Raw genomic sequence first — 25,057 nt, forward strand, 5'->3', positions numbered from 1 at the left:
ATTATTAATAATAATAAATATAGTAATAATATTATTAACAAAAAAAAGCAAATATAATATAATAAAAGTATTAAAATGAAGTAATTAAAAATAATACCATGTATAAATATATATATACATATATAATAAAACATACACTAATATTATATATAATAATACTAGAAATAATGATGAAATATAAAAAGTAAATATAATACAATAGTAATATTAAAATAAAGTAATTAAGATAATACTATATATATATACATACATACATATATAAAACATACACTAATATTATATACAATAATAATACTAGAAATAATAATAACTAGTAATAATAATACATTAAAAATAATAATATGTTAATAACCAAAATATTAATAATAACAATAATAATAAGAGAACTAATAGTATTAATAATATTAGGAATGATAATAACAATATTTAAAAAACAAAAATAAATAAATAAATAAATAAAATGAAAAAGGACTAAAATTGAGTTAAAATCAAAGTTTTGGGGCGAATTTAAAATAAAAGATAAACAAGAGGACCCATTTGAAGGCGTGTGCAACTACAGAGGGTCAAATAAGTAATTTACCCGAACACTTAAAACGATGTCGTTGAAGGGAGGACCAAATCGTAAAGCATGATAAATTACAGGGCCAATTTAGAAGAAATAATAACCTGATTGCAAAGTATTGAAAAAGCGGAAGGACCGCGCGCGCAATTAACCCCTAAGAGTGAAAACGCGTAGATCTTGAGTGGGTAGGGTCGGGTCGACCCGACCCGACCCAGGGCAAAACGACGTCGTTTTGTGCCCTGGGTCTTAATGCCAAAACGGCGCCGTTTTTAATCCGTATAAAATAGCCTAAAAATCAAAAAAAAAATTCATTTGAAACCCAGATCAGAAAAAAAAGGGGGGTGAGAGGGAGGGCTGAGCGATTTCTGGCCATTTGCCGGTCACCGCCTGGTCATCAGACCTTCGCCGACGCCGGCGCACGCGGTGGCCAGAATCCCAAAAGGTAAGCTTTTTTTTGTTATATTTTTTACTTGTTTTTAATATATATATATGTGTGAAAATGGACCCAAAAACAGAAGCTAAAATGAAATTAAAATTACTTTAGGTTTTTGATGTCGGTATTTTGGTTGCTCCGATTGGTGTTATTCTTGTATTTTCTTATATTCTCCCAAATCACTGCTTGTGTATATGTTGAAATCTAATTTTTTTGTATTGATCAAAAATCCGAACCCTTACAATGAGAAATTCGACTGGCTTTATAGCCACTACATTGTCATTTTCTATTGTTTTCTGTCTTGTCTTCTTTATTGGTTGCAGGTGCTGAGGATAGATGGTGGACATGACCTTGGGCGGTGGCTGCAGCGTCAGAGGCGTCAGAGGGCAGGTGGCTGGTGGCCAGTGGAGTTGGTTCGGCGCCGCAGTCAGTGCAAGTGGCTAGGGTTAGGTATTTTTCTGTTTTGGGTTTGGGGTTTCAATTGGGTTTGGGCTAATGTTGGGCTTTAAGTGTTTAGGTTAGTTTAGGCATTAGTTGGGCTAATAGGGTGTTGGGTTGGCTGATGGGCTGTTAGTTTGATGGGTTTGGGTTGTGGGTTATGCTGGGGTTTAATGTAAATGGGTTTAAGTGGGTTGAAAGTTTGGGCTTCGGGTTTGGGGATGTGGGCCAAAATTGGCCTGTAACACACGTATAATGAAATATATACTAATATTAATAATAAATATAATAGAGGTAACATAGATATAATAATATATACATAATATGATATTAAAATATATATATGATATAGTATTTAAAGAATGTATACATAGTATATATGCTAGGAATAATAATAATAGTAAAAACAACCATTAATAATGATACATAAATAGATATAAAGAAACAGTATATACATACATTAGCAATAAAAAATTATAATACAATACATAAGTACGTACATATATAAATAATAATGGTATTAGAAGTATATACATAAAATAGTATAAAAGATATATAACTAATGACATTAAAATATATACATAATAATGTATATAAAAAAAATATTAGAAGACATGTGTACATAACATATATAAAAAAATATATATAATATAGTATTAAAATATAGGCATAATATATACTTATTAGAGATAAATATAATGTTACAAGACAATTATTAATAATACTACAGAAATATATACACATATACATTAGATATATACACATATATACATTAAATATATATATACATATATAATAACATTATACACTAATATTAATAATAACAATAATCAATTAATTTTAGTCATAAAATAGTAAAAATAACTAAAAAAGGGGTTAAATTGAACATAAAGCGAAAGTGCAGGGCCAACTTAAAATAAAAATAAAAGGAGAGGACCAAATAGAACACGCGAACGAAGTTGAGGGACCGATTGCTCAAATATGTCTTATCCCTAAAACGACGTCACTCCAATGTCCCTCCCCAAATGGTCAAAGGATCAAATTGAAGCGAAATTAAAATTAAAAGACAAAATTAAGAAACAGGGAATGACTAGATTAAAACATAATAAAAATGCGGAGGGGCTGCGTGCGCAATTTCCCCAATAACAAAAAACACGCGGATCCTTTTAGAGGGTCGGGTCGCTCACGGGTTGAAGCTTGAAACGGCGTCGTTTTGGCACCGATAGCTAAGGCCCAAAACGGCGCTGTATTACATCTCTATATAAAACCAAAGTTTTTTTTAAATCATTTTCCTCATTTGAGTTAAAAAAAATTTTCATTTCTCTCTTTTCTCTGGGATTGCCCAGAATCCGACGAGATCCCCTGATCGGTCACCGCCACAGTCCACCACCGGCCACCGCGTGAAGGTAGAAATTTTTTTCTCTTTTTTTTATTTATTTCTTTTATGTATGTATGATGTATGTATATATATACAAATCCGTAGATTCGAAAAAATAAAAATAAAATAATAAAAGAACACAAAATCACCTTAGGTATTTTCTTTTCGATTTTGGTATCTTTGGTCTTCTGATTTGGTATTAGACTTGTGCTTTGGTATCACTGGAATTGCTATTCTGTTTTTATTTTTTATTTTTTTGAATCGAATATTTTTCTTTTTTATCAGAAGTTGCCGAAGAAGAAGAAGAAGCAAACATATTTTAGATTTTTGCTTTTTATAACCCTTTACAATACCCTAAATCCTATTGCTTGCGTGCTTGCTTGATTTTGCAGGTCGGTTGATGGCTGGTGGAGGTGACTATGGGGCAGGTGGCGCCAGGGGATGGGGTTGCAGTGGGCAGGTGGTGGTAGAGGCAAGTGGGGAGCTAGGGTTTTGGGATTGGGTTTGGTTATTGGGCTAGGTTAATTTTAGGTTTTGGGTTTTAGTATTTGGGCTGTTAGGACTTGGGTTTGGGTTAAATATTTGGATTTTGAGTTTTATGTATAGTTTTAAAACTGGGCCCGGGCAATTTGAGCCTCTACAAACACCATTGAATTAATATTCATTACTTTATTAAAAGATGATTTTTAAATAATTTTTAAAATGAATTAGTGTAAAAATAACTTTGGATAAAAAAAACCTCAATGAAAATCATTTATATAATATAAATAAATAAAATAATATGAGTAAAACGACGTTGACTTGGAGTCAATTGTCGTTTCCGGTGGCAGCTCTCATTCAATTACTCCACATTTAAAATTTGCTGTGTGGAGCAAGTCATTGATAGTGATTGTAGTAAATGGTCAAAAGATAAACTAAACAAATTAATAAATATAAAAAAATTATAATTTAAAATATAACATTGAATGCTACCTTTTAACAGGATATAAATGGTTGTATTACCGGTTAAGTTGATACATGGATTCAATATTTTTTTTCCTTCTAATGAAATGAAGTTATATATATACTATAAGTTCAAACTCATATATTTATCCATACATTACCCTATCATATAGAAGAGTTTATGGTTCAAACCCTAATTTCGAATTTACATAAATTCACTTTAATCAATACCTCAACTGCTTGAATTTTTAACGAGATAAAAAGTAATAATTAGTCAAAATATCAAGAGTAATTTTACATTAATATATTTTATCAGTAGAAAATTAAAAATATGTTATAAGTACTTTTGATCGGGTAAATTTAATTTAGAGAAGAATATTTAAGTTACATGCAATCATCAATTTATTGAGAGTTAAAAAATAAAAATTCTAATTTACAATGCTTCAACTTTTTATAGTTTTAGAAATATTTTAATAACTATTAGAATTTTTTTATTAACACTATATTTAAACTATCAAAATCATTGGTATATGTTAAATATAATTTAATTTTTATTAAAATATGTAGATTATTAAATAAATTATAATATTATTTTTACACTAATAGTTAAAAATAATTTAAAGATTAAACACATAATTAATTAGAAAGATAAAAAGACAAACGACCAAGACTTGCGGAGTAGAGTCGACTAGTCATTTCCAAGTCGTGGGGGTGGATAGCTATCCTCAAGTGCACTACTTGAATTTGCGCTACAAAATAATTTTTTTAAGGTTAGACTATGCGATTAATCTTTTGCCTTTTTATAAATATGAAATTTAGTTTTTTTTATTTTTATTTTCAAAATTTTATTTTTTTACTTTTTAAAATTTTAAAAATAAAATCTAATTGTTAATCTTGTTAAAAACATTTTATTAAATTTAAATTTATTATAACACTATTTTTTTAATTACATAATCACTAAATGAGTTTTTTTTTTAATTTCAAAATTTCACACAAGAAAAAAAATTTAACAATGTTAAAACTAAGCCAGAATTTTAAAATTTTAAAAGTAAGGAACTAAATTTGTGAAAAAAAAATATAGAAATAAATTCCAAATTTTGGAAAAGTACAAGGGTTGATGGCATATTTTACCTTTTTTATGATTAAGGTATTTTTAGGTCGTTTTCGAGTCCATTTCTGTCTCCAACTCCAAGCCCGGTCGTTTTTGTTACAATTCAATTTGCAGTGTCCAGCAAGTCCTTGTTAGCTAGGATTGTGGTGAACAATAGAAAGAAAGTGATTTTTTGGGGTTTAATCAAGATATTCAATATTGTATCGGTGAACACATCATTTTTTTTAAATTAAAACTTGTAGTATTAGTATTGATTTGTTTTAGTTTATCGTTTTAGATTTATTATAGTCAACTTTAACCCTTAAAAACAAATAATCAATGAATGAATACAAGGGGGCACACCCTAACTTTAACCCTTCAAACCCTAGCTAATCTTTTAAATTTAAGAAATGTGACAAGTTTGCCAATTAAGCATGATAGCTAATTAACTAATTAACATGTGAAAGTAAATCTAGGTATGGAATTGAATGGAAATTTTGTCCAAGGGTGTTAATGGGCTCCTTAAGTTGAATTTTTACATGTTAATCTAATAATTAAGTAAAACTAAATAGAAAAAATAAAATGTTTACAGATTAGGCCACTTTAACAATTTAGCCTCCTATTATTCCTAAACTTCATTTTAGGCTTGTGGACATTTTAGTGGGTCAATTTTCAAGAATTTTTACTTGTGACCTATTCGCTCCTGAAATTAACTCATTTAAGCTCATACATGTAATACATTGTGCATCAATTTCAAGTTTCAATTTCTTGTATCAAGAATTCCAAATTTTGAAATATTGTTTTTTTTTCTTAAAATCTTCCAAAATCACATAATTGGACCAAGATTCAATTTTGTTAATTTTTTTTAAAAACAAGAAAATGAAACTTAATTTTCGTCATTTTATCTTCTACTTTCTTTTTATACCTATTAAAAATAAGATCAAGCGTGAATGTAAAGTAATTCAGATATTATTTAAACAGTAGAACACTATGAGTTGGTCTAAACCCATCCAAACCCATAACCAAATTTTAATTTTTGTATTTTATCCGATGAATTTTAAGGAGATTTAATAATACTATTTTATTTTAACTCAAAATTTTTAATCTATTTTGAACCAAATTTTTATTTTATTTTATTCAAACTCATCAAAGATAAAACAAAAAATACATATAATTTCTTTTTAAAATTTTCCTATCATCATTAATCCACGTCAGCAAGACAATTGTCCATGTAATTTCATAGCTGTGGGTCTTAGAGGACTAAATTATTATTAGATCAATAAAAAAATACATGTTAGACTTTTGTTATCAAGTTAATTTCAACTATTGAAAAAAAAATTAAAATATTTAATTTCAAAAAATTGAGTGTAAATAAAAAGAATTAATAATTAGAAAATAAAACTAAGTACATAATTACGTGACTGTTGTTTCAATTTACCTTAAATTTTAGTAGACATGTATAACTAGAGATAGATCTCGGAAGATACAAATGGTTTTTATTAATACTGTTTTTCTTTTAAGGTAAATTATGCAAATTATCACTTAACAATGAAAGTGTTTTTATTTTGGTCATCCAATTATGAAATTTTTTATTTTAGTCACTAAATTTTTTAAAATTAAATTTTTTAGTCACCCTTCTAAAAAATTCAATAAATTGAACCATTAACACATACAAAATGAAAAATCTAATTTTAAAAACTTTAATAATTAAATTAAAGAAAAATTAAATTAGATGACCAAAACAAAACACTTTTATAATTGGGTGATGATTTATATAGTCTATCCAAGAAGAAAATGAGAGAACAAGTGGAACTAACTAGCTTTTTCCATCCGAGCCTGGACCGTTGATAGCTCTCTTCAACTAAACTACTTAATTTTGCAATGTAGAACAGGTCATTGATATGTAGTTATGTACCCCCCAAACAATAAAAAAAGAAAAAGAAAAAAAAGGAAGAAAGAGGAAGCAGGTCATTGATAGTTAGCGTAGCAACCAAAATTGCAAGAAAAGTCGTTTTTTAATAAATTATTATATATAGGTTAAATATCACATCAGATTATAAAAAAATAAAAATTCAAATTCATCAAATAAATTAAAATATGGATAAATATCAAATTTATATATAAATTTTTATTTAATATGTAATTTGATATACAGATTTTGATTTGGTGCAATTATACATGTGAAACTTGAATTATGAATTATATGTATATATGAAACTTGAATTTTGATTAAATTATATATATTTAAAAAATGAATAAATATATTTATTTTCAAATTTAATTAATATAATTGTTTGTAGATGCAAAATATCAATGCAAAATGATAGTAATTCGATAATGTTGTTAGTAATTTGTGAAATTTAAATTAAATCAAAATTGGATGTATAAAATTGCACAAAATAAAAATTTATATATAGTTTTAATAATTAAGAGTTTGATAACATTAATATTTTACCTAATATTAAGTAATGGTTGTTTGTAGATGAAATTTTGGATCATATTCGAATGATAGGTTATTTTATCTAATTACTTAATATTTATAATTGAATGTTTCCCATTTTTTCAATATTTTTAAAATATTTTATTCTCTCAACTATTTATCAAAATTAGTAGACTTATACTTATACTTAAATTAGATCGACCCTCATTTATTTAGTAAATATGTAATTTTAAAATATATATTTTAAGATTATATTATTTAATAATTTAAAAAATAAACAACTAGTTATACATATATATATAAGGAAAACATTTCAACCAACAATTATAGCTTATCCATTATATTACTCACTTTACCATTTTAAATATTTTTTTTATCATTTATAAGATTTATCACGTTTATAAATATGAATTTTAATTTTACTAAAATAATTTATTAAAAAATTAACTTGATAAGTGATTTTATCATACTTATAAATAAGAATTCTCATTTTATTAAAATAATTTTATTAAATAAATTTGTATAATAAATAAAAATTCAAAATTTATATTAAAATTATTATTTTTCATTAAAAATAAAAATAAAAATTACATTAATTTTTTAAATAGTAAATTTTAACAATTTATGAAATTAACTATATTTATATTAATTATAGTGTAGCCTTTAATCTTATGTTGTTAGTTAAAAGATGAAGGAACCCCACATTGTTTAGAAACAAGCTGCAAACCTATTCATGAGTCTATATATATACATGTCTCATATCTTGCATTGCTTAAGAAAATAAGAAAAATGAAACTTTGGGTCTATATAAAGATCTATTTTGTAAGTTTTATTTTCATATTAGTTAGTGACACCTTAAAATTAAAAAAAAATGGTGTTGTCACATCTTTATAAAGGCTTATTCTCATAAATTTTTTAAAAAATTGGTCTATTTTTATAATATTTTTTAGAAAATGACCTTTTTGAAAATTTAATATGAGAACGGGCAAAAGTGCACTCACGTTAGCGCGTTTTGCTAAAATTTCACCCAAAAATACTCCTACATGGACGTGTTTTGTCATTTTCAGCCCTTTTTAGTAAATAATGAAAAATTTGACCTATTTCCGTAAATAAAATTGGAAATGAGCCTTTATAGGTAAAATAATCACAATATTCAATTTTTAATACTTTTTACAAATGTTTTCATAAAAATTAATTTTGTATTAGCATTATATTTGAATTACCAAAATAATTTTTATATATTAATTATGTTGATAGTTTTATTTTGAGTAATGTTGTTTTGCTTTAATTAATGAAGTAAAATTATATTATATATTGAATATATTAAAAATATTTTATTTATTATTTGATTTGTTATAATTTTTAAATTAATAAATAAATTAATATATTTGAATTATATTTAACACTACAAATAATAAATATTATTTTATTTGAAAATTAAATTCGTAAAATTTTATACAGCATATGTAATATTAAAAATTAGTTGTGATGAAACAATGCAATCTACCAACCATACTAGTAATTTCGCAATAAATTTTAACAACAGAAATGCGTACTTGTTCTTATCTATAATTCAACCCGTCAAGTGAACGTTTAATTCAATTTGATTTGGAGAAGAATCTGGTCATAGGGGGAAAAAACTGAAATATGAATAATTAGAAAATGATACATCAATGTTCAATGCTTACCAATTTCAATTTCCAAAATATAGTTGGTCCATGGTTGCCAATTCGTCCATGAACCCTCTATATTCAAAAAAGAAAGGACAAAGTCTACGATGCAATAAAGATCAGTACTACTGACATACGTTGACACCTTACTTTGGGTTACACTAACCTAGCTAATAAATATGTTTGCTGTTGCCCAATTAAAATGGCTTTGAATCTTTCCGCATGCTATTCCTATAAATTACTAACCAATGAGTAATCCTAGTTACAGCCGAGAGAGATTAAAAAAAACAGAGACATGGGCTTCCGCTGTATGTTTAAGGCGCTTGCTCTGTTTGCAGTTACGTTAACAGTTACAGCAACCTCAGTAGCAGGTCAAGCAAAAGCAGGGTGCCAAAGCAACTGCGGGCATATCAGCATCCCATACCCTTTTGGAACAGGCAGTACTGATTGTAATATGAGTAGGAGATTTTTCATTCGTTGTAACACTAGTTTCAACCCTCCTAAAGCATTCCTAACCACCAGTGATATTGAAGTTCTCCACATCTCTCTCAATGGTTATTTGCGCATCCAATATCCGGTAGGTTATGACTGTTATAATTCATCAGGAAGTGCTTATTATTTTGATGCAAGGTTCAGGCTTTCAAAATTCCTCATATCTCATACTAGAAACAAGTTCACAGCCATTGGTTGTGACACCTACGCCTACGTTGAGGGTTTCACGGGACGGACATATTCTACCGGATGTGTATCCTTTTGTTACGACGTGGCCGATTTGGTAAATGGATCTTGCTCTGGCATCGGCTGCTGCCAGACGGCTCTCCCTAAAGGTGTGACGGATTATGAATTGAGTTTTGATAGCTATTGGAAGCATTCCAAACTATTAAGCTTCAATCCTTGTAGTTATGGATTTGCCGTGGAAGATGGCGCCTATAGCTTCTCTGTTTCAGATCTTTCCAATATTAATTTCAGCAAAAAGAAGTTTCCAATTATTCTTGATTGGACAATTGGGAACCGAAGTTGCATGGAAGCTAAAATGGATGTAGATAATTATGCTTGCAAGCAAAATAGCGATTGCATAGATCCAGAAAACGGCCGCGGATATTTGTGCAACTGTCTTCATGGTTTTCAGGGTAACCCTTATCTCTCCTACGGCTGCCAAGGTGAAGAATACAGGATTCATTTTGATGGACACTTTAATTTTGTGACCAATATACTGTTTTTTTTTTTCTTTCTTTAAAAACGTCTGAAAATTTTTGTAGATATTAATGAATGCGAGACACTGAAGCCTTGCAGTGGAACATGTCATAATCTACCTGGAAGCTATAATTGTTCATGCCCCAAGGGTTTTGAAGGTGATGGCCGGAAAAAAGGAACAGGCTGCAATCCTAAAGTCAAGCCGCATTTTCCCATTCTTGTTGGCACACTAGGTTAGTACATATAACACCTAGTTCTATTTGGTAATCACTCATTCGAATAAAATTTATGCAAAATTATTAATAAATATTTTTAAAAACCTTCGTACAAAACATTACATCTTTCTTACTTTTTCGATTTAAAAATTAATGTTGAATTGTTAGACACCCTTACTATTTCATCAAAAATTTTCATAAATATAAACATACAATCATGCTAACCTCACAACTAAACCATTATGAGCTCAATAAATAGACATGATGTTAACAAAAATTTTCAAAATATACTAACAATATCAATGATTAAATTAGAATTATTTTTAAATAAATAATTTAAAAAAAACTTAAATTTTAACTTTTTTAAGTACATGGATTAATTCTCAAACTTGCATGAAGTATAAGTATCAGAGGCAAATTTATAGTTTAAAGGTTAAATTATAATTTTGGTCCCTCTATTATGCTTAAATTTAAAATTTAGTATTTATACTTCAGTTTGACATAATTTAACCCCGTTACTTTCATAATGTCATTAGTAGAGTCCAAATAATTAACACAATTAATAGTTGCAATTAAAATATTAACATAATTTTTCTCTTAAAAACACTCATAACAAAACAAAATTATATAAACATAATGAGTTAAAATGAGTATTTTTAAGTAAAATCTTTTGGATTAAAATCCATTGAAGTTTGTTATTGTTAATATACTTTACTACATTTTTATTTGTCCTTTCTCTAGTTTTACACTATCATAATTAATCGTGCTTGATTATTCAAATACAAATTTACTCCTAACATCTATCCTATAACACTATAAAATATCTCTCAATTTTAATTTATTTATTCGTGTTGTCTGTTTTTTTTTTGTTATACTTGAATTCAAAATATTACCTGCTTGGGTCAGTTGTAGTAAACCACTCAAATCTTAAATCACTTTCAAATTTGAAAATATTATAATTAAATTTAAAAAGTATCAAGTTAAAATTTTTTGTTAATTTAATTGTAAATTTAGATGTTAAATGTGAGTTTGAATATCGTGCATAACACATCTAAAAACATGTGTACTTGTCATTAGGGATTTAATATTTTTTATTAACAGTTTTATTAAAATTTATGAGAGTTAATTTTTTAACATGTGCGATTCGAACTACCATTACAATAAATTCTTATGTGTTTTGAATATATATAAACTTATTATATCAACCACTTAAAAATAATATTTTAAAAAAATAACGTTATTAATTTTTTTTCTTTTTTATTTTTCTAAAACATAGATTTAAATTATTTGTGCAATAAGTTGAAGAATAGTTTAAATATGCATAATGGCAAAACTAATATAGTTTAAATATGCATAATAGGCGTCTCATCATCAACAAATCTATTGCCATAATTACAGGTATAGGCATGAGTCTTCTATTTTCCCTCTTATGCTCCTCATGGGTGTATTTGGGGCTCAGGCAGAGAAAGCTCAACAAATTAAAGCAACAGAACTTTAAGCAAAATGGTGGAGTTTTGCTGCGAGAACAGCTTTCAAAACGTGAAGAGTATGGTGAGATAGCTAAAATTTTTACCCTCGAAGAACTCAAGAAGGCGACGAACAACTACCATGAAAGTAGAATCCTTGGACGAGGAGGTCAGGGTACCGTTTACAAAGGATTGTTGCCTGACGGCCGCAGTGTTGCCATTAAAAAATCCCTCATTGGAAATCAAAGCGAAGTTCAACCATTCGTTAACGAAGTTATTGTGTTATCCCAAATCAACCACAGAAATGTGGTGAAACTCTTGGGATGTTGTTTGGAGACTCAAGTCCCTTTGCTAGTCTATGAATATGTCAGAAATGGAACCCTCTTCGATTACTTGCACAATGCCACTCATCCATCCGTCATGTCATGGGAAGCTCGTTTGAAAATAGCGACAGAAACAGCAGAAGCCCTTTCCTATTTGCACTCTGCTGCTTCTCCGCCCATTATTCATCGCGATGTCAAGTTGACCAACATACTTTTAGATGAGAACTACAATGCTAAAGTATCTGATTTTGGTGCTTCAAGATTGGTCCCTTCAAATAAAGAACAGGTAACAACGCTTGTCCAGGGAACTTTAGGCTACTTGGATCCTGAATATTTTCATTCAAGTCAATTGACTGAGAAGAGTGATGTTTATAGCTTTGGGGTTGTTCTCATAGAATTACTAACAGGTCTAAAAGCGGTTTCTTTTGAAAGACCTGAACATGAAAGAAATTTATCTCTGTACTTTGTTTCTGTTATGAAAGAGGAACGCTTACTAGATATTGTTGATGGGCGCGTGTTGAACGATAAAAACATTGAGCAGCTTAAGGAAGTGGCAACTTTAGCTAGGAGATGCGTGAGGCTAAAAGGAGAGGAAAGACCAACTATGAAGGAAGTTGTGTCTGAATTACAAGGATTGCGAGCAATAGAAACTTTCATGGAGAAGACACGATTTACATGTGGAAGAGACTGGATACTTGCTTCATGACATGTATAACTATGACATTGGATTTCTTGGCTCAACTAGCATCTCGATAGGGCCAGATAGCATTAAAATCGATGGTGCACAATGATTTTTATTTTCTTTTGGTATCGCAATGATTTCCTTTAGCTGCCTTGTATATTTTCTCTAAGCTTGATGTGTGTAACAAATTAGATTCAAAACTACATCTCTAGTGATTTTCTCATAAATTCAGAGTCAAAAGTTCCATCATAATCTCGATTGAAGTTTGCTATAAATTCATGTACGATATCATAAAATTTATTTTAATCCTTCTACTATTAAAAAGAATATTTTAATCTCTATAAATTTAAAAAGATGATATTTTAATGCTTACATGTTAATTTTATTGTTAATAGAATCACATGAGTTAATGATAACTAATGTGGCATTAGATTAAATATTAAATTAAATTAAAGGTTAATAATAATTTTAAACAATGAGTAGAGATGGGAGATTGATTTTGCTTTTATTCAAATTGCTTTTGATTTTATTTATTTTTTTCGTACATAATTGTTATGTATATTATTTATAGTTTGCTCCACATTAATCATCATTAAATCATATGTTAAGAAATGACTTAAAATTGGTAGTGGATTGTTGTTGTTGGTAGTGGGTTGTTGGTGGTAGTGGATTAGTGGATGGTTGTTGGTGTCCATTTTCAACCACAAATCTTTGCCAAAGTTTTGGACAATTATGTCCTTGAACTCTCTTATAAATAGAGAGGTTCATTAGCCATATTCATCATCCCAAACCAAGAGAGAGCAAAGCTTGTTCTTTGAAAGCTAGGATTTTAGCTTTCGGGTTTTCTATAGGGGTTGAGAGTTGTGAGGTTCTCGGGTTGTGTCTTGAGTGTAAAACACTTGTAATCTTCATCTTGTTATAGTGAAATTTCTTTTCGCCTCTGCCCGTGGACGTAGGCATTAAAGCCGAACCACGTAAATCCTTGTGTTCACTTTATTTTTCGTTCCGGTCAATTTACTTGTAGTCATATCGGAGTTCTCGAATCGATCCTTTCCGCAACAAATTGGTACCAGAGCGTAGTTGAAGGAGTGATAATATTTTCTGAATTGCCCTGTGACTGCAGCTTTGTCTGATCTTTCACATCAGGAAGAAAATATTATCATTCATTCAAAGGTTCCAAATTATGGCTACAAGTGTTTCATCGACTAAGTATGATGTCGAGAAATTTACCGGGAAAAATAGTTTCAGTTTATGGCGCATCAAGATGCGGGCAGTGCTGGTTCAACAAGGATTGCTAAAAGCATTGTCTGGTAAAGATAAATTACCAAGCACGCTTTCGGAAGAGCAAAAGGATGACATGCTAGAAAGAGCACATAGTGCTATTCTGCTATGTCTAGGAGATGAAGTGCTACGAGAAGTAGCGGATGAGAAAACCGCGTCCGGTTTGTGGCTCCGGTTAGAGAGCAAGTACATGACGAAGTCATTGACGAACCGGCTCTACCTCAAGCAAAGACTCTATGCCCTGAAGATGGAGGAAGGTACACCTGTTTCCCAGCACCTGGATAAATTCAATTCCATTATCATGGATTTGAATAATATCGATAACAAAATCGATGATGAGGACCAAGCAATAATTGTTTTGTGTTCTTTGCCTCCCTCGTATGAGAATTTTGTTGATACAATGATGTACGGTCGTGATGACCTGACTCTAGAGGAGGTGAAAAATGCCTTAAGTTCCAGTGAGTTGAGGAAGAAAATCACTGGTAAGGTGGTCGAAAACAATGAAGGCGAAGGCTTGGTTGCTCGAGGAAGATCCAAGGCAAAGGGTGGAAGTTCAAGTAAAAGCCATCCTAGATCGCAGTCCAAGAAGAGAATACAGTGCTACTACTGTAAGAAGTACGGGCACATGAAGGTAGATTGTCCGAAAAGGAAGGAGAAATCAGAATCACAGGAGCAACAAAATGATCGTGCGAATGTAGCTGATGCAGATTCTTCAAGTGATGCCGAGATCGTTCTTGCAGTATCCGACTCTTACGCTGGTGGGAGATGGATTCTTGATACGGGAGCTACATTTCATATAAGTACTTCGAAAGATGCATTCTCAACATACGAGAAGCATTCTGGTTCAGTACTAATGGGAAATGACCACGCATGTCAAGTCATGGGGATTGGCACAGTTCGTATAAAGATGTTTGACGGTATTGTTAGAACTCTAACTGATGTTCGGCACATTCCAGAAATGAAGAAAAATTTGATCTCTTTGAGTACGTTGGACAAGAAAGGCTTTCGGTACTCTGCTGAAGGTGGAGTTCTCAAGGTATTCTCGGGTGCTTTGACTGTGATACGTGGTAATTTGGAGCGGGGCCTTTACTTCCTCGATGGTTCCTCGGTTACAGGTGTTGCGGGAGTGTCATCATCAGATGATCTAGATTCTGACACCACGAAGTTATGGCATATGCGGCTCGGGCATATGAGCGAGAGAGGCTTATTGGTGCTAAGCAAACGAGGATTATTGTCTGGGCAGTGTACAGGAAAGTTGAATTTCTGTGAGCACTGCGTCTTCGGTAAGCAGACTCGGGTAAAGTTCAGCACTGGGATTCACAAGACAAAAGGCACAGTGGATTACTTCCATTCTGACCTTTGGGGGGCTTCTCCGACAATTTCTAAAGGTGGTTACAGATATCTGCTTACCTTTATCGATGATTACTCGAGAAAGGTTTGGGTGTATTTTCTGAAGAGCAAGTATGAGGTTCTCATCAACTTCAAGCAATTTAAAGCTTTGATCGAAAATCAAACAGGAAAGAAGATCAAGCGATTCCGGACGGATAATGGCTTGGAGTTTTGCTCAGGTGAATTCAATGAGTTCTGCAAAAATGAAGGAATAGTGAGACACCGCACTGTTCGTCGAACACCACAACAAAATGGAGTTGCAGAACGCATGAATAGAACTCTCTTGGAGCGAGCTCGTTGCATGCGATCAAATGCTGGGCTCGGTGAAGAATTTTGGGCTGAAGCTGTTAATACTGCTTGTTATTTGGTTAACAGATCTCCATCAACAGCTATTGAGCTGAAGACTCCTGAGGAAGTATGGTCTGGTTCTCCTGCTGATTACTCTGGTTTAAGAGTGTTTGGCTGCCCTGCGTATGCTCATGTAAATGAGGGAAAACTCAAACCGAGGGCGAAGAAATGCATATTTCTTGGATACGGCCAAGGGGTGAAAGGATACAGGTTGTGGTGTCCTGATCCGGTTTCGTCCAAGTTCATCATCAGCAGAGATGTGACTTTTGATGAGTCATCCATGCTTCGATCCACCACAAATTCCCGGGAAAAGGAGGAGTCAGATAGAATGGGAGATCACGGTGTTGAGAAGCAGGTGGAGTGTCAGGTGGACGCTCCAATTCCTACGGAAGGTACTTCAGTCCAGGATGATCAAGTTGAGGTGCAAGATTCCGATGAAGATGAGTCACCTCAAGAAAACCATATAGCATTGCCACTGGAAGAACGAAGAGACAAATCAAACCAAATCCGCGTTACGCTAATCTGGTGTCTTTCGCGCTCAGTGTGGCGGAGTCCATTGGTATAGAACCTTCCAGTTATAATGAGGCTGTCACGTGTGATGAGTCGGCACAGTGGGCAATTGCTATGAGTGAGGAGATAGAATCTCTTCACAAGAACCATACTTGGGAGTTGGTTAAGCCGCCAAGTAACCAGAAGATAGTTGGTTGCAAATGGGTCTTCAAGAAAAAGGAAGGCATCCTAGGGGTTGAAGCAACTAGATTCAAGGCACGATTGGTTGCTAAAGGCTTCACTCAGAAAGAGGGGATTGACTACAATGAAGTTTTCTCCCCAGTCGTAAAGCATTCTTCCATTCGTGTATTACTTGCCATGGTGGCCAAGTCTGATCTAGAACTTGAGCAGCTTGACGTAAAAACGGCGTTCTTGCATGGTGAGCTCGAGGAAACAATCTACATGCGTCAACCAGAGGGTTTTACAGTTCCTGGTAAAGAAGACCATGTCTGTCTATTAAAGAAGTCTTTATATGGATTGAAACAATCCCCAAGGCAGTGGTACAAGCGGTTTGATAGCTTCATGATTCAGCATGGTTACACAAGATGTGACTATGATGCTTGTGTCTATCATCGGAAGCTCTCAGATGGTTCGCACATTTATTTGTTGCTGTATGTTGATGACATGTTAATTGCTTCCAAAAACATGTCGGAAATCAACAAGTTAAAGTCGCAGTTGAGTGGTGAGTTCGAGATGAAGGATCTGGGTGCTGCCAAGAAAATTTTGGGCATGGATATTCACAGAGATCGCAAGGCGGGCAAGCTTCGTGTGTCGCAGAAGAACTACATTGAAAAGGTTCTTCAACGCTTCGGCATGGATAAAGCGAAAACTGTGAGTACTCCGTTGGCACCACATTTCAAACTCTCTGCAGAGTTGTCACCACAATCTGATGAAGAAAAGCAGCAAATGTCTCACATTCCATACTCGAGTGCAGTTGGAAGCGTGATGTATGCAATGGTTTGCACTCGTCCAGACATTTCACATGCAGTTAGTGTGGTCAGCAGATACATGAGTTGTCCTGGCAAGGAACACTGGCAGGCCGTGAAATGGATTCTCAGGTACTTGAGAGGTTCTGCAGATTTATGCTTGGTATATGATCAGAGTGACTGCACTAGCAATGTCACGGGCTATGTGGACTCTGATTATGCTGGAGATCTGGACAAAAGAAGATCTCTGACGGGTTATGTTTTCACTTATTCTGGAGGAGCCATTAGTTGGAAAGTTGTGTTACAGTCTACCGTAGCCTTATCTACGACTGAGGCGGAATATATGGCGTTAGCAGAAGCAGTGAAAGAAGCATTGTGGATGAAAGGTCTAGTAAGCAGTTTGGGTTTACAACAGGATTTCACTGTTGTATTTTGCGATAGCCAGAGTACCATACATCTGACTAAAAATCAGATGTTTCATGAACGGACCAAACACATTGATGTCAGATATCATTTTGTTCGGGAACATGTTACGCAAGGTGACATTGTTATCAGCAAGGTTGCTACCGAGAAGAATCCTGCAGATATGTTAACTAAGGTGATCCCTGCATATAAGTTCAAGCATTGCTTGGACTTGATAGGTATTCGGGATTGATTAGCGCCAGAGAGGCGTTTGGAAGAGGTGATCCAGTTCGAGGAATTCACTATGATGTTCAGCTTGGTAAATTTCAAGCCAAGGTGGAGATTTGTTAAGAAATGACTTAAAATTGGTAGTGGATTGTTGTTGTTGGTAGTGGGTTGTTGGTGGTAGTGGATTAGTGGATGGTTGTTGGTGTCTATTTTCAACCACAAATCTTTGCCAAAGTTTTGGACAATTATGTCCTTGAACTCTCTTATAAATAGAGAGGTTCATTAGCCATATTCATCATCCCAAACCAAGAGAGAGCAAAGCTTGTTCTTTGAAAGCTAGGATTTTAGCTTTCGGGTTTTCTATAGGGGTTGAGAGTTGTGAGGTTCTCGGGTTGTGTCTTGAGTGTAAAACACTTGTAATCTTCATCTTGTTATAGTGAAATTTCTTTTCGCCTCTGCCCGTGGACGTAGGCATTAAAGCCGAACCACGTAAATCCTTGTGTTCACTTTATTTTTCGTTCCGGTCAATTTACTTGTAGTCATATCGGAGTTCTCGAATCGATCCTTTCCGCAACATCATACTATTTCATTTACTTTCAAAATAAATAAATTTTTAATTTGATATAATATTTATTTTAATGTGAAATCAATAATCATTGTAGAGACTAAAATATTAACCTTCTAAACGTACAAAAAAATGTTACAGGGCATTTCTTGCCAACTTTAATCAATAATCCCTTGATTTTTACTATAAATGTTTAATCAATAATCCCTTGATTTTTACTATAAATGATGTTTTGGCTTTACCTATCGCATCACCCATACTCTCCCTTCCAGCAACTACATTTAATTTCAACAATAGAACAATTGGGGAAGTCACCTAGATGGAGTAATAGTCACCAAGCCGACAGTGTCTAAGCTGTGTCGCGCCACCACTAAAATTATCCAAGTAATCCCCGACACCGATCTTGTACCTTACTAAAATCAAGAGTAGCTCCCGCTTAATTAAAATTTGTTTCCAAAGGCACCAAATTCTCTAGCAAGCTACAACATAATTTCTCAGTGCTCAATATCCCTTTTCTTTACCAGCTTAGAAATGATGTTCTTGCAATGACCAAGCTGATAAATACCAAAAGAATTAACACCCAGCCCCCATTAATACACTTCGAATATTCCCACACAACCAAAATACATTAAGACCACATCCCACCGCACAAATTACAGCTTGTATACTAGGTTTAGGGTAAAAAATTTAACAAAGTTATGATAAATAATTTTGAAACATAAATTCTTTTTTACCCTAAACAATAAAACTAGAATCTCGAATCTTAAATTAAAAACCTTGACGCTCAAACCATAAACTCAAACACATAACCCTAAATCCTAAATTATAAAATTAGAATCTCAAACACTAAACTCAAAATTAAGAAGCCCAAACGCTAAAATCAAAAGCCAAAAATCATAAACACTAAACTTGAACACATAACTATAAATTCAAAAAATCTAGCATCACAAACTAAAGCCACGAAGACTTGGAGTTGACTCTTGTTATAGTACTGATTCCAGTGAACATTTGAAAAACAGTGATTTTTTTATGGGATTATATAAAAAAGTAGAGATAATGTTATGTATAATACAGATACCTTCATAATTTTCTAACTATTAAATCAATGGTCTTTCTTAGTTTTCTTTAATGATAAAACATAAACTTTTCCTTTTCAAAAAAAAATGTTACACAAACTTTCCTCCTCCTTTTTTTAAGAAAAGTAATGCACTGCAATTTTTTTTTTAAATCCAGTAAATTGTTGAGATATTCTTTTACCCATTTTATTTACTCATTCATGTTCTCAATTAATTTGGCAAGTGCTTTTGTTGCCCTCTTTCCTAGATCTTCCTTGATGAGTATGACCGATCAATAGTATTTGCTTGCAATTTTTTATTATGTATAGTAAATCGAAATCCAATTAATGTTGACGAGGATGACCAATCAATCATATCTGCCTGCAGCCTTCTTATTATGTATAATAAATCTCCTTCAAAAATATTAGATTGAAACAAGAGAAATTTAGAGTCTTGACCATTGCTTGTCAAAACGTCAACTATTTTAAAGAGGAACAATAATTTTAAGAGATAGAGATTAATATCAGATTGCTGGATTTTGCGAACTTAGATTAGAGTATTATTCTGGTTTCTCATCAGAGTACAAATTGTTAGGTGTGGGTCTCACTATGTGGGAAATCCATATTTTCTGCCACATATTTAGTGTCTTTGTCTTCTTGGATTTGTCAAAAAAAAAAAGAGAGCCAGTCATTTTGGCTTTTATGGGTGGTGTGGGTAGAAAGTGTGAGAGACTTTCTATTATTATTATAGAGAGTGAGATTGAAGCTCGTTGGAGAAAAAGAGAGAATAGAAAAATCAGTTTTTTAAGCTTGGTGCAGTAGTGATCAACTCTTCAATTAAATGTCCATCCGTGGTTCGATTGAGCTGATTTTTGGACAGCAGCTAGGCGATAAGGTGTTTTTGACTTTGTACGGTCAGATTTTTCATCCGAGTCTTGTAGCGTCGGAAATACCCATTTTTCAGCAGCTACGTTTTTGGTGATGTTCTCTCAAATTTCTCTCTTTTGCTAAAAATTACATATTGTTAGCCTTGTCGGAGTTGAATGCTTGTTGTAGGCTTGATATTGTGATCTTGTAGTCGAACATTTGATGATAGTGGAGCTCTTTATCGGACTCTAAAGTCCCGTGGTTTTTACCCTTGATTTAGAGGGGTTTTCCACGTAAAAATATCAGTGTTTCTATTTATTTTTGTTGTGGTTGCATTAGTTGATTTGTGGTTGATTAAGGTTCCTAGAGAACATATTTTGTGCTATTGTGCTTGCCATAATTTTTGACAGGAGTTATTGGGAGAGAAAGAACACCGGTTGTGCTTTCGCTTTGTTTCGGTTGTTCGTTTTCTTCCCAACACAAATCACAAACAAAAGCATTTTTAAATTCTAACTTATTAACATAAGTTCAAATTTTTGCATCTATGTTGGAATCATTTCATTAAAAGAATCTGTAATGCAATGCATCTAAAAAGAAAAAATCTCAGTTTGATGAAAGTTTTGCAGTGTCATGGAAGAGATAACTCTAAAATGTAGTACATAATGTTTTTTATATAAGGAAAGTTTTTGTGTTTTATTATTAAAGAAAACTAGGAAAATTTAAAAAGGTTTGTATTAATTTAGTCTGATCTGATAGTTAGAAAATTATGTATGGTGTCGGTAGATCTTTCCCTTAAAATGAATAATCAAGAAAATAAGAAATGCAACAAATGATAAATAAAAAAGTTAATAGTGGATTGAACGAAGAAATGTTAAATTTCAGACTAGAAAACGACAAAGACTTAAAAGTCGAGTCAACTACTCCCGTAAATATCCTGGGGATATGTAATAAAAAGAATGGTTTAAACGACCAAGACTTGCAGTCATTTTCATGTCGAGGGGTTAGCTGTCCTCAAGTACACTATTAAACTTACCGTGTAAAACATGTTAATGTATGTAAAAACAATTACTTATGCACTGTTCATCCATGGAAAGATAAATTTAATTTGGAAGGAAGGTTCCTTTACGCCTTTGTGAATGAGTCAACACAAGACTAATGAATCATGGGCTCACTTTAATTAGTATGTTACAGTGGGTTTGAAACTTCATACATGCTATTCCTATAAATTACCAACCAATAGTTAGATGTTACCCAACAAATTCTCCTAGCGGAAAAAGAGCTTTTCTTTTTCCAAAAAAGAAAGAGAGAGTGCGATGGACCTCCGTTGTCTGCTTAAGGAGATTGCTACGTTTGCAGTTAACTTAACAATTTTAGCAACTTGCGTAGCAGGTCATGCAAAACCAGGGTGCCAAAGCAAGTGCGGAAATCTAAGCATCCCATACCCTTTTGGAACAGGTAATGGTTGCAACATCAGCATCAACTTCTTTATCACATGCAACACTACTTTCAATCCCCCAAAAGCATTCTTAACAACAGGTGATCTTGAAGTTCTCTACATCTCCCTGGACGGTTATTTGCGCATCCAAACTGCAGCAGGTTATGACTGTTATAATTCATCAGGACGTAGTTCCTATCAAATTAGAGGGATCCATCTTGCAAAATTCCCCATATCTCATACCAAAAACAAGTTTACTGCCATTGGTTGTGATACCTATGCTTACGTCCAAGGTTCCTTGGGACATACCTATTCAACCGGGTGTTTAACATTTTGTTATAACACTTCTGATGGAATAAATGGATCTTGCTCTGGCATTGGTTGCTGCCAGACGGTTATCCCCAAAGGAGTAAGGGGTTATAGTGTAAGGTTGTCTAGTTCTTACAATCATTCTTATGTATTAGACTTCAATCCTTGTAGCTATGGATTTGTTGTGGAAGATGGGGCCTATAACTTCTCTGTCTCACATCTTGCCGACAATAGTTTTAGCAACAAGACATTCCCAATCATACTTGATTGGACAATCGGGAATCAAACTTGTAAAGAAGCCAAAATGCATCCACTTAATTATGCTTGCAAGGAAAACAGTGCTTGCATAGATGCAGAAAATGGCCCTGGATATTTGTGCAAGTGTGTTTATGGTTTTCAAGGTAACCCTTACCTCCTCCACGGCTGCCAAGGTAAAGACATCAACTTCTTCATTATGGATTCATTTTGATGATATAGCTTTGTGCCCGATATACTAATTTTTGTTCTTTGGAAATGTTTGAATTATGTAGATATTAATGAATGTGATAAACTGAAGCCTTGCAGTGGAACATGTCATAATACGCCTGGAAGTTATTATTGTTCGTGCCCGGAGGGGTTTGAGGGTGATGACTGGAAAAACGGAACAGGATGCCGTCCTAAAGTCGTTACCCAGAGCCAGAGTTTTCCGGTTCTTGTCGTTGCACTAGGTTGGTAAACATAAAAGCTATTATATAAGTTAAGGGATAATAATAACTTTAACCTTATTTTTTTTTCAAATTGATAATATTTATATCTTTTTTCAGTTTCATCCTTATTTTTTTAGTCAAATTTTGCAGTCCACATTTTTAAAAAGCCCAAATTTGACCCACAGCTTTTCAAAAAATTAAATTTAACTATTGGTCTTTCAAAAAGTGTCCAAATATTATATTTAACAAAAATATTAACTAAAACATTAAATTTTTAAATATCGTAACCCAGATGAATAATCCACATGTACTTTATACTATATTTTTAATTTTTATGAGTTTTTTTATTGAATTTTGAATTTTGAATTTTGAATTTTGAATTTTTTTAGTTTTGAATATTTTTATAATTTTTGAATAATTTGTATTACGCATGTAGAATAAATAATGTCATGTATACATGGACTACCACACGAGTCACCAGACCAATATCATTAAAAAATAATATTTTAGTTAACATTTTTGTTAAAAAATAATTTGACTTTTTTTACAAGATTAATAATCAAATTTAACTTTAAAAAAAATAATAAGGATCAAGTTGATCAAAGATGTAAAAATATGAGTATACACTTTTTAATAGCCAAATTTGGTATAAATGTACACAAATTAGCTAAGTTTAATTTTTTAGATATAAATCCTTTATTTTATTAAAATCATAAATTTTGCAGTTATTTTAAAAATAATAATCATATAATCTTAATGTTTCTAATTACCCAACTAATAATCATATACAAATGTATTGTCTCCTTAATTACAGGTATAGGAGTAAGCCTTTTATCTTCGCTTTTGTTCTCCTCATGGGTGTACTTGGGGCTCAAGCAAAGGAAGCTCACCAAACTGAAACAGCAAAATTTTCAGCAAAATGGTGGGACTTTGTTGCGGGAACAACTTTCGAAACGTGAAGAGTGTGGCGAAACAGCTAAAATCTTTACAGCCGAAGAACTAAAAAATGCAACCAACAACTACCATGACAGTAGAATCGTTGGACGAGGAGGTCAAGGTACTGTTTACAAAGGAATACTGTCTGATGGTCGCAGTGTTGCCATAAAAAAGTCCATCATTGGAGATCAAAACCAAGTTCAACAATTCATCAATGAAGTTATTGTGTTATCCCAAATCAACCACAGAAATGTGGTGAAACTCTTGGGATGTTGTTTGGAGACACAAGTCCCTTTGCTTGTCTATGAATATGTAAGGAATGGAACCCTCTTCCATCACTTGCACAATGCCGCTCATTCATCTATCATATCATGGGAAGCTCGTTTGAAAATAGCCACAGAAGCAGCAGAAGCCCTTTCTTACTTGCACTCTGCTGCTTCTCCCCCGATTATTCATCGCGATGTCAAGTTGACCAACATACTTTTAGATGAAAACTACATTGCTAAAGTCTCTGATTTTGGTGCTTCAAGATTGGTCCCTTCAAATAAGGCACAAATAACCACGCTTGTGCAAGGAACACTGGGCTACTTGGATCCTGAATACTTCCATACAAGTCAATTGACTGAGAAGAGTGATGTTTATAGTTTTGGGGTTGTTCTCATAGAACTACTGACAGGTTTGGAAGCAATTTCTTTTGAAAGACCGGAACATGAGAGAAATTTGTCTCTGTATTTTGTTTCTGTTATGAAAGAGGAACGCTTGCTAGATATTATTGATAAACGAGTGTTGAACGATAAGAGCATTGAGCAGCTTAAGGAAGCGGCAAATTTAGCTAGGAGATGTGTGAGATTGAAGGGAGAGGAAAGGCCAACTATGAAAGAAGTTGCGTCTGAGTTAGAAGGATTACGAACAACGCAGAAACATCCATGGGGAATACACGACTTACCTGATGAAGAGACTGAATACTTGCTTCATGGCTCTTATGATTGTGGCACTAGCTATGATGGCTCAACTAGCTTCTCTGTGGGCCCTGACAGCATGAAAAACCAGGTCCCATTTGACATTGATGGTGCACGGTGATTCTTTAATTTTCCTTTGGTATAAAAGAAGCCACTAAAATGGACGGACACTAAATCCTATATTCGCTATGATATCCTTTTCTTTTCATTGAAGTACGTAATGTTATTAGTGTGTTTTTATAAAAAAATTAGATTGCTCGAAGTTTTTATATTTTGGATTTAATTATTAG

The 25,057-nt window shown here is 32.6% G+C and overlaps 1 protein-coding gene and 1 pseudogene across 2 annotated transcripts; both read left to right on the forward strand.

The window, feature by feature from the left end:
* Positions 1 to 9,180: 9,180 nt before the first annotated feature.
* On the forward strand, positions 9,181 to 13,060 carry LOC107957721 (wall-associated receptor kinase 2-like; annotated as a pseudogene).
* Positions 13,061 to 20,307: 7,247 nt separating this feature from the next.
* LOC107957720 (putative wall-associated receptor kinase-like 16) lies at positions 20,308 to 25,036 on the forward strand. 2 transcript variants are annotated; one of them, XM_016893283.2, is made up of 3 exons: positions 20,308 to 22,617; positions 22,717 to 22,893; positions 23,693 to 25,036. In XM_016893283.2, exons 1-3 carry the CDS (start codon positions 21,756 to 21,758, stop codon positions 24,886 to 24,888), a joined length of 2,235 nt encoding a protein of 744 aa, XP_016748772.1. In that variant the 5' UTR covers positions 20,308 to 21,755; the 3' UTR covers positions 24,889 to 25,036. The 2 variants fall into 2 exon arrangements, with proteins under 2 accessions (XP_016748772.1, XP_016748771.1); XM_016893282.2 differs by having other exon boundaries at positions 20,310 to 22,617; positions 23,687 to 25,036.
* Positions 25,037 to 25,057: the final 21 nt, after the last annotated feature.

Source organism: Gossypium hirsutum, chromosome A05 (assembly GCF_007990345.1).
Source record: "Gossypium hirsutum isolate 1008001.06 chromosome A05, Gossypium_hirsutum_v2.1, whole genome shotgun sequence".
Taxonomy (NCBI): domain Eukaryota; kingdom Viridiplantae; phylum Streptophyta; class Magnoliopsida; order Malvales; family Malvaceae; genus Gossypium; species Gossypium hirsutum.

Excerpts from the sequence above, each read along its gene's own strand:
- LOC107957720 (XM_016893282.2), top strand. The coding sequence starts at position 21,756 with ATGGACCTCCGTTGTCTGCTTAAGGAGATTGCTACGTTTGCAGTTAAC. Across the intron at positions 22,618-22,716 it reads CCTCCTCCACGGCTGCCAAG|ATATTAATGAATGTGATAAA; the intron begins GTAAAGACATCA and ends TGAATTATGTAG. Across the intron at positions 22,894-23,686 it reads GGTTCTTGTCGTTGCACTAG|GTATAGGAGTAAGCCTTTTA; the intron begins GTTGGTAAACAT and ends CCTTAATTACAG.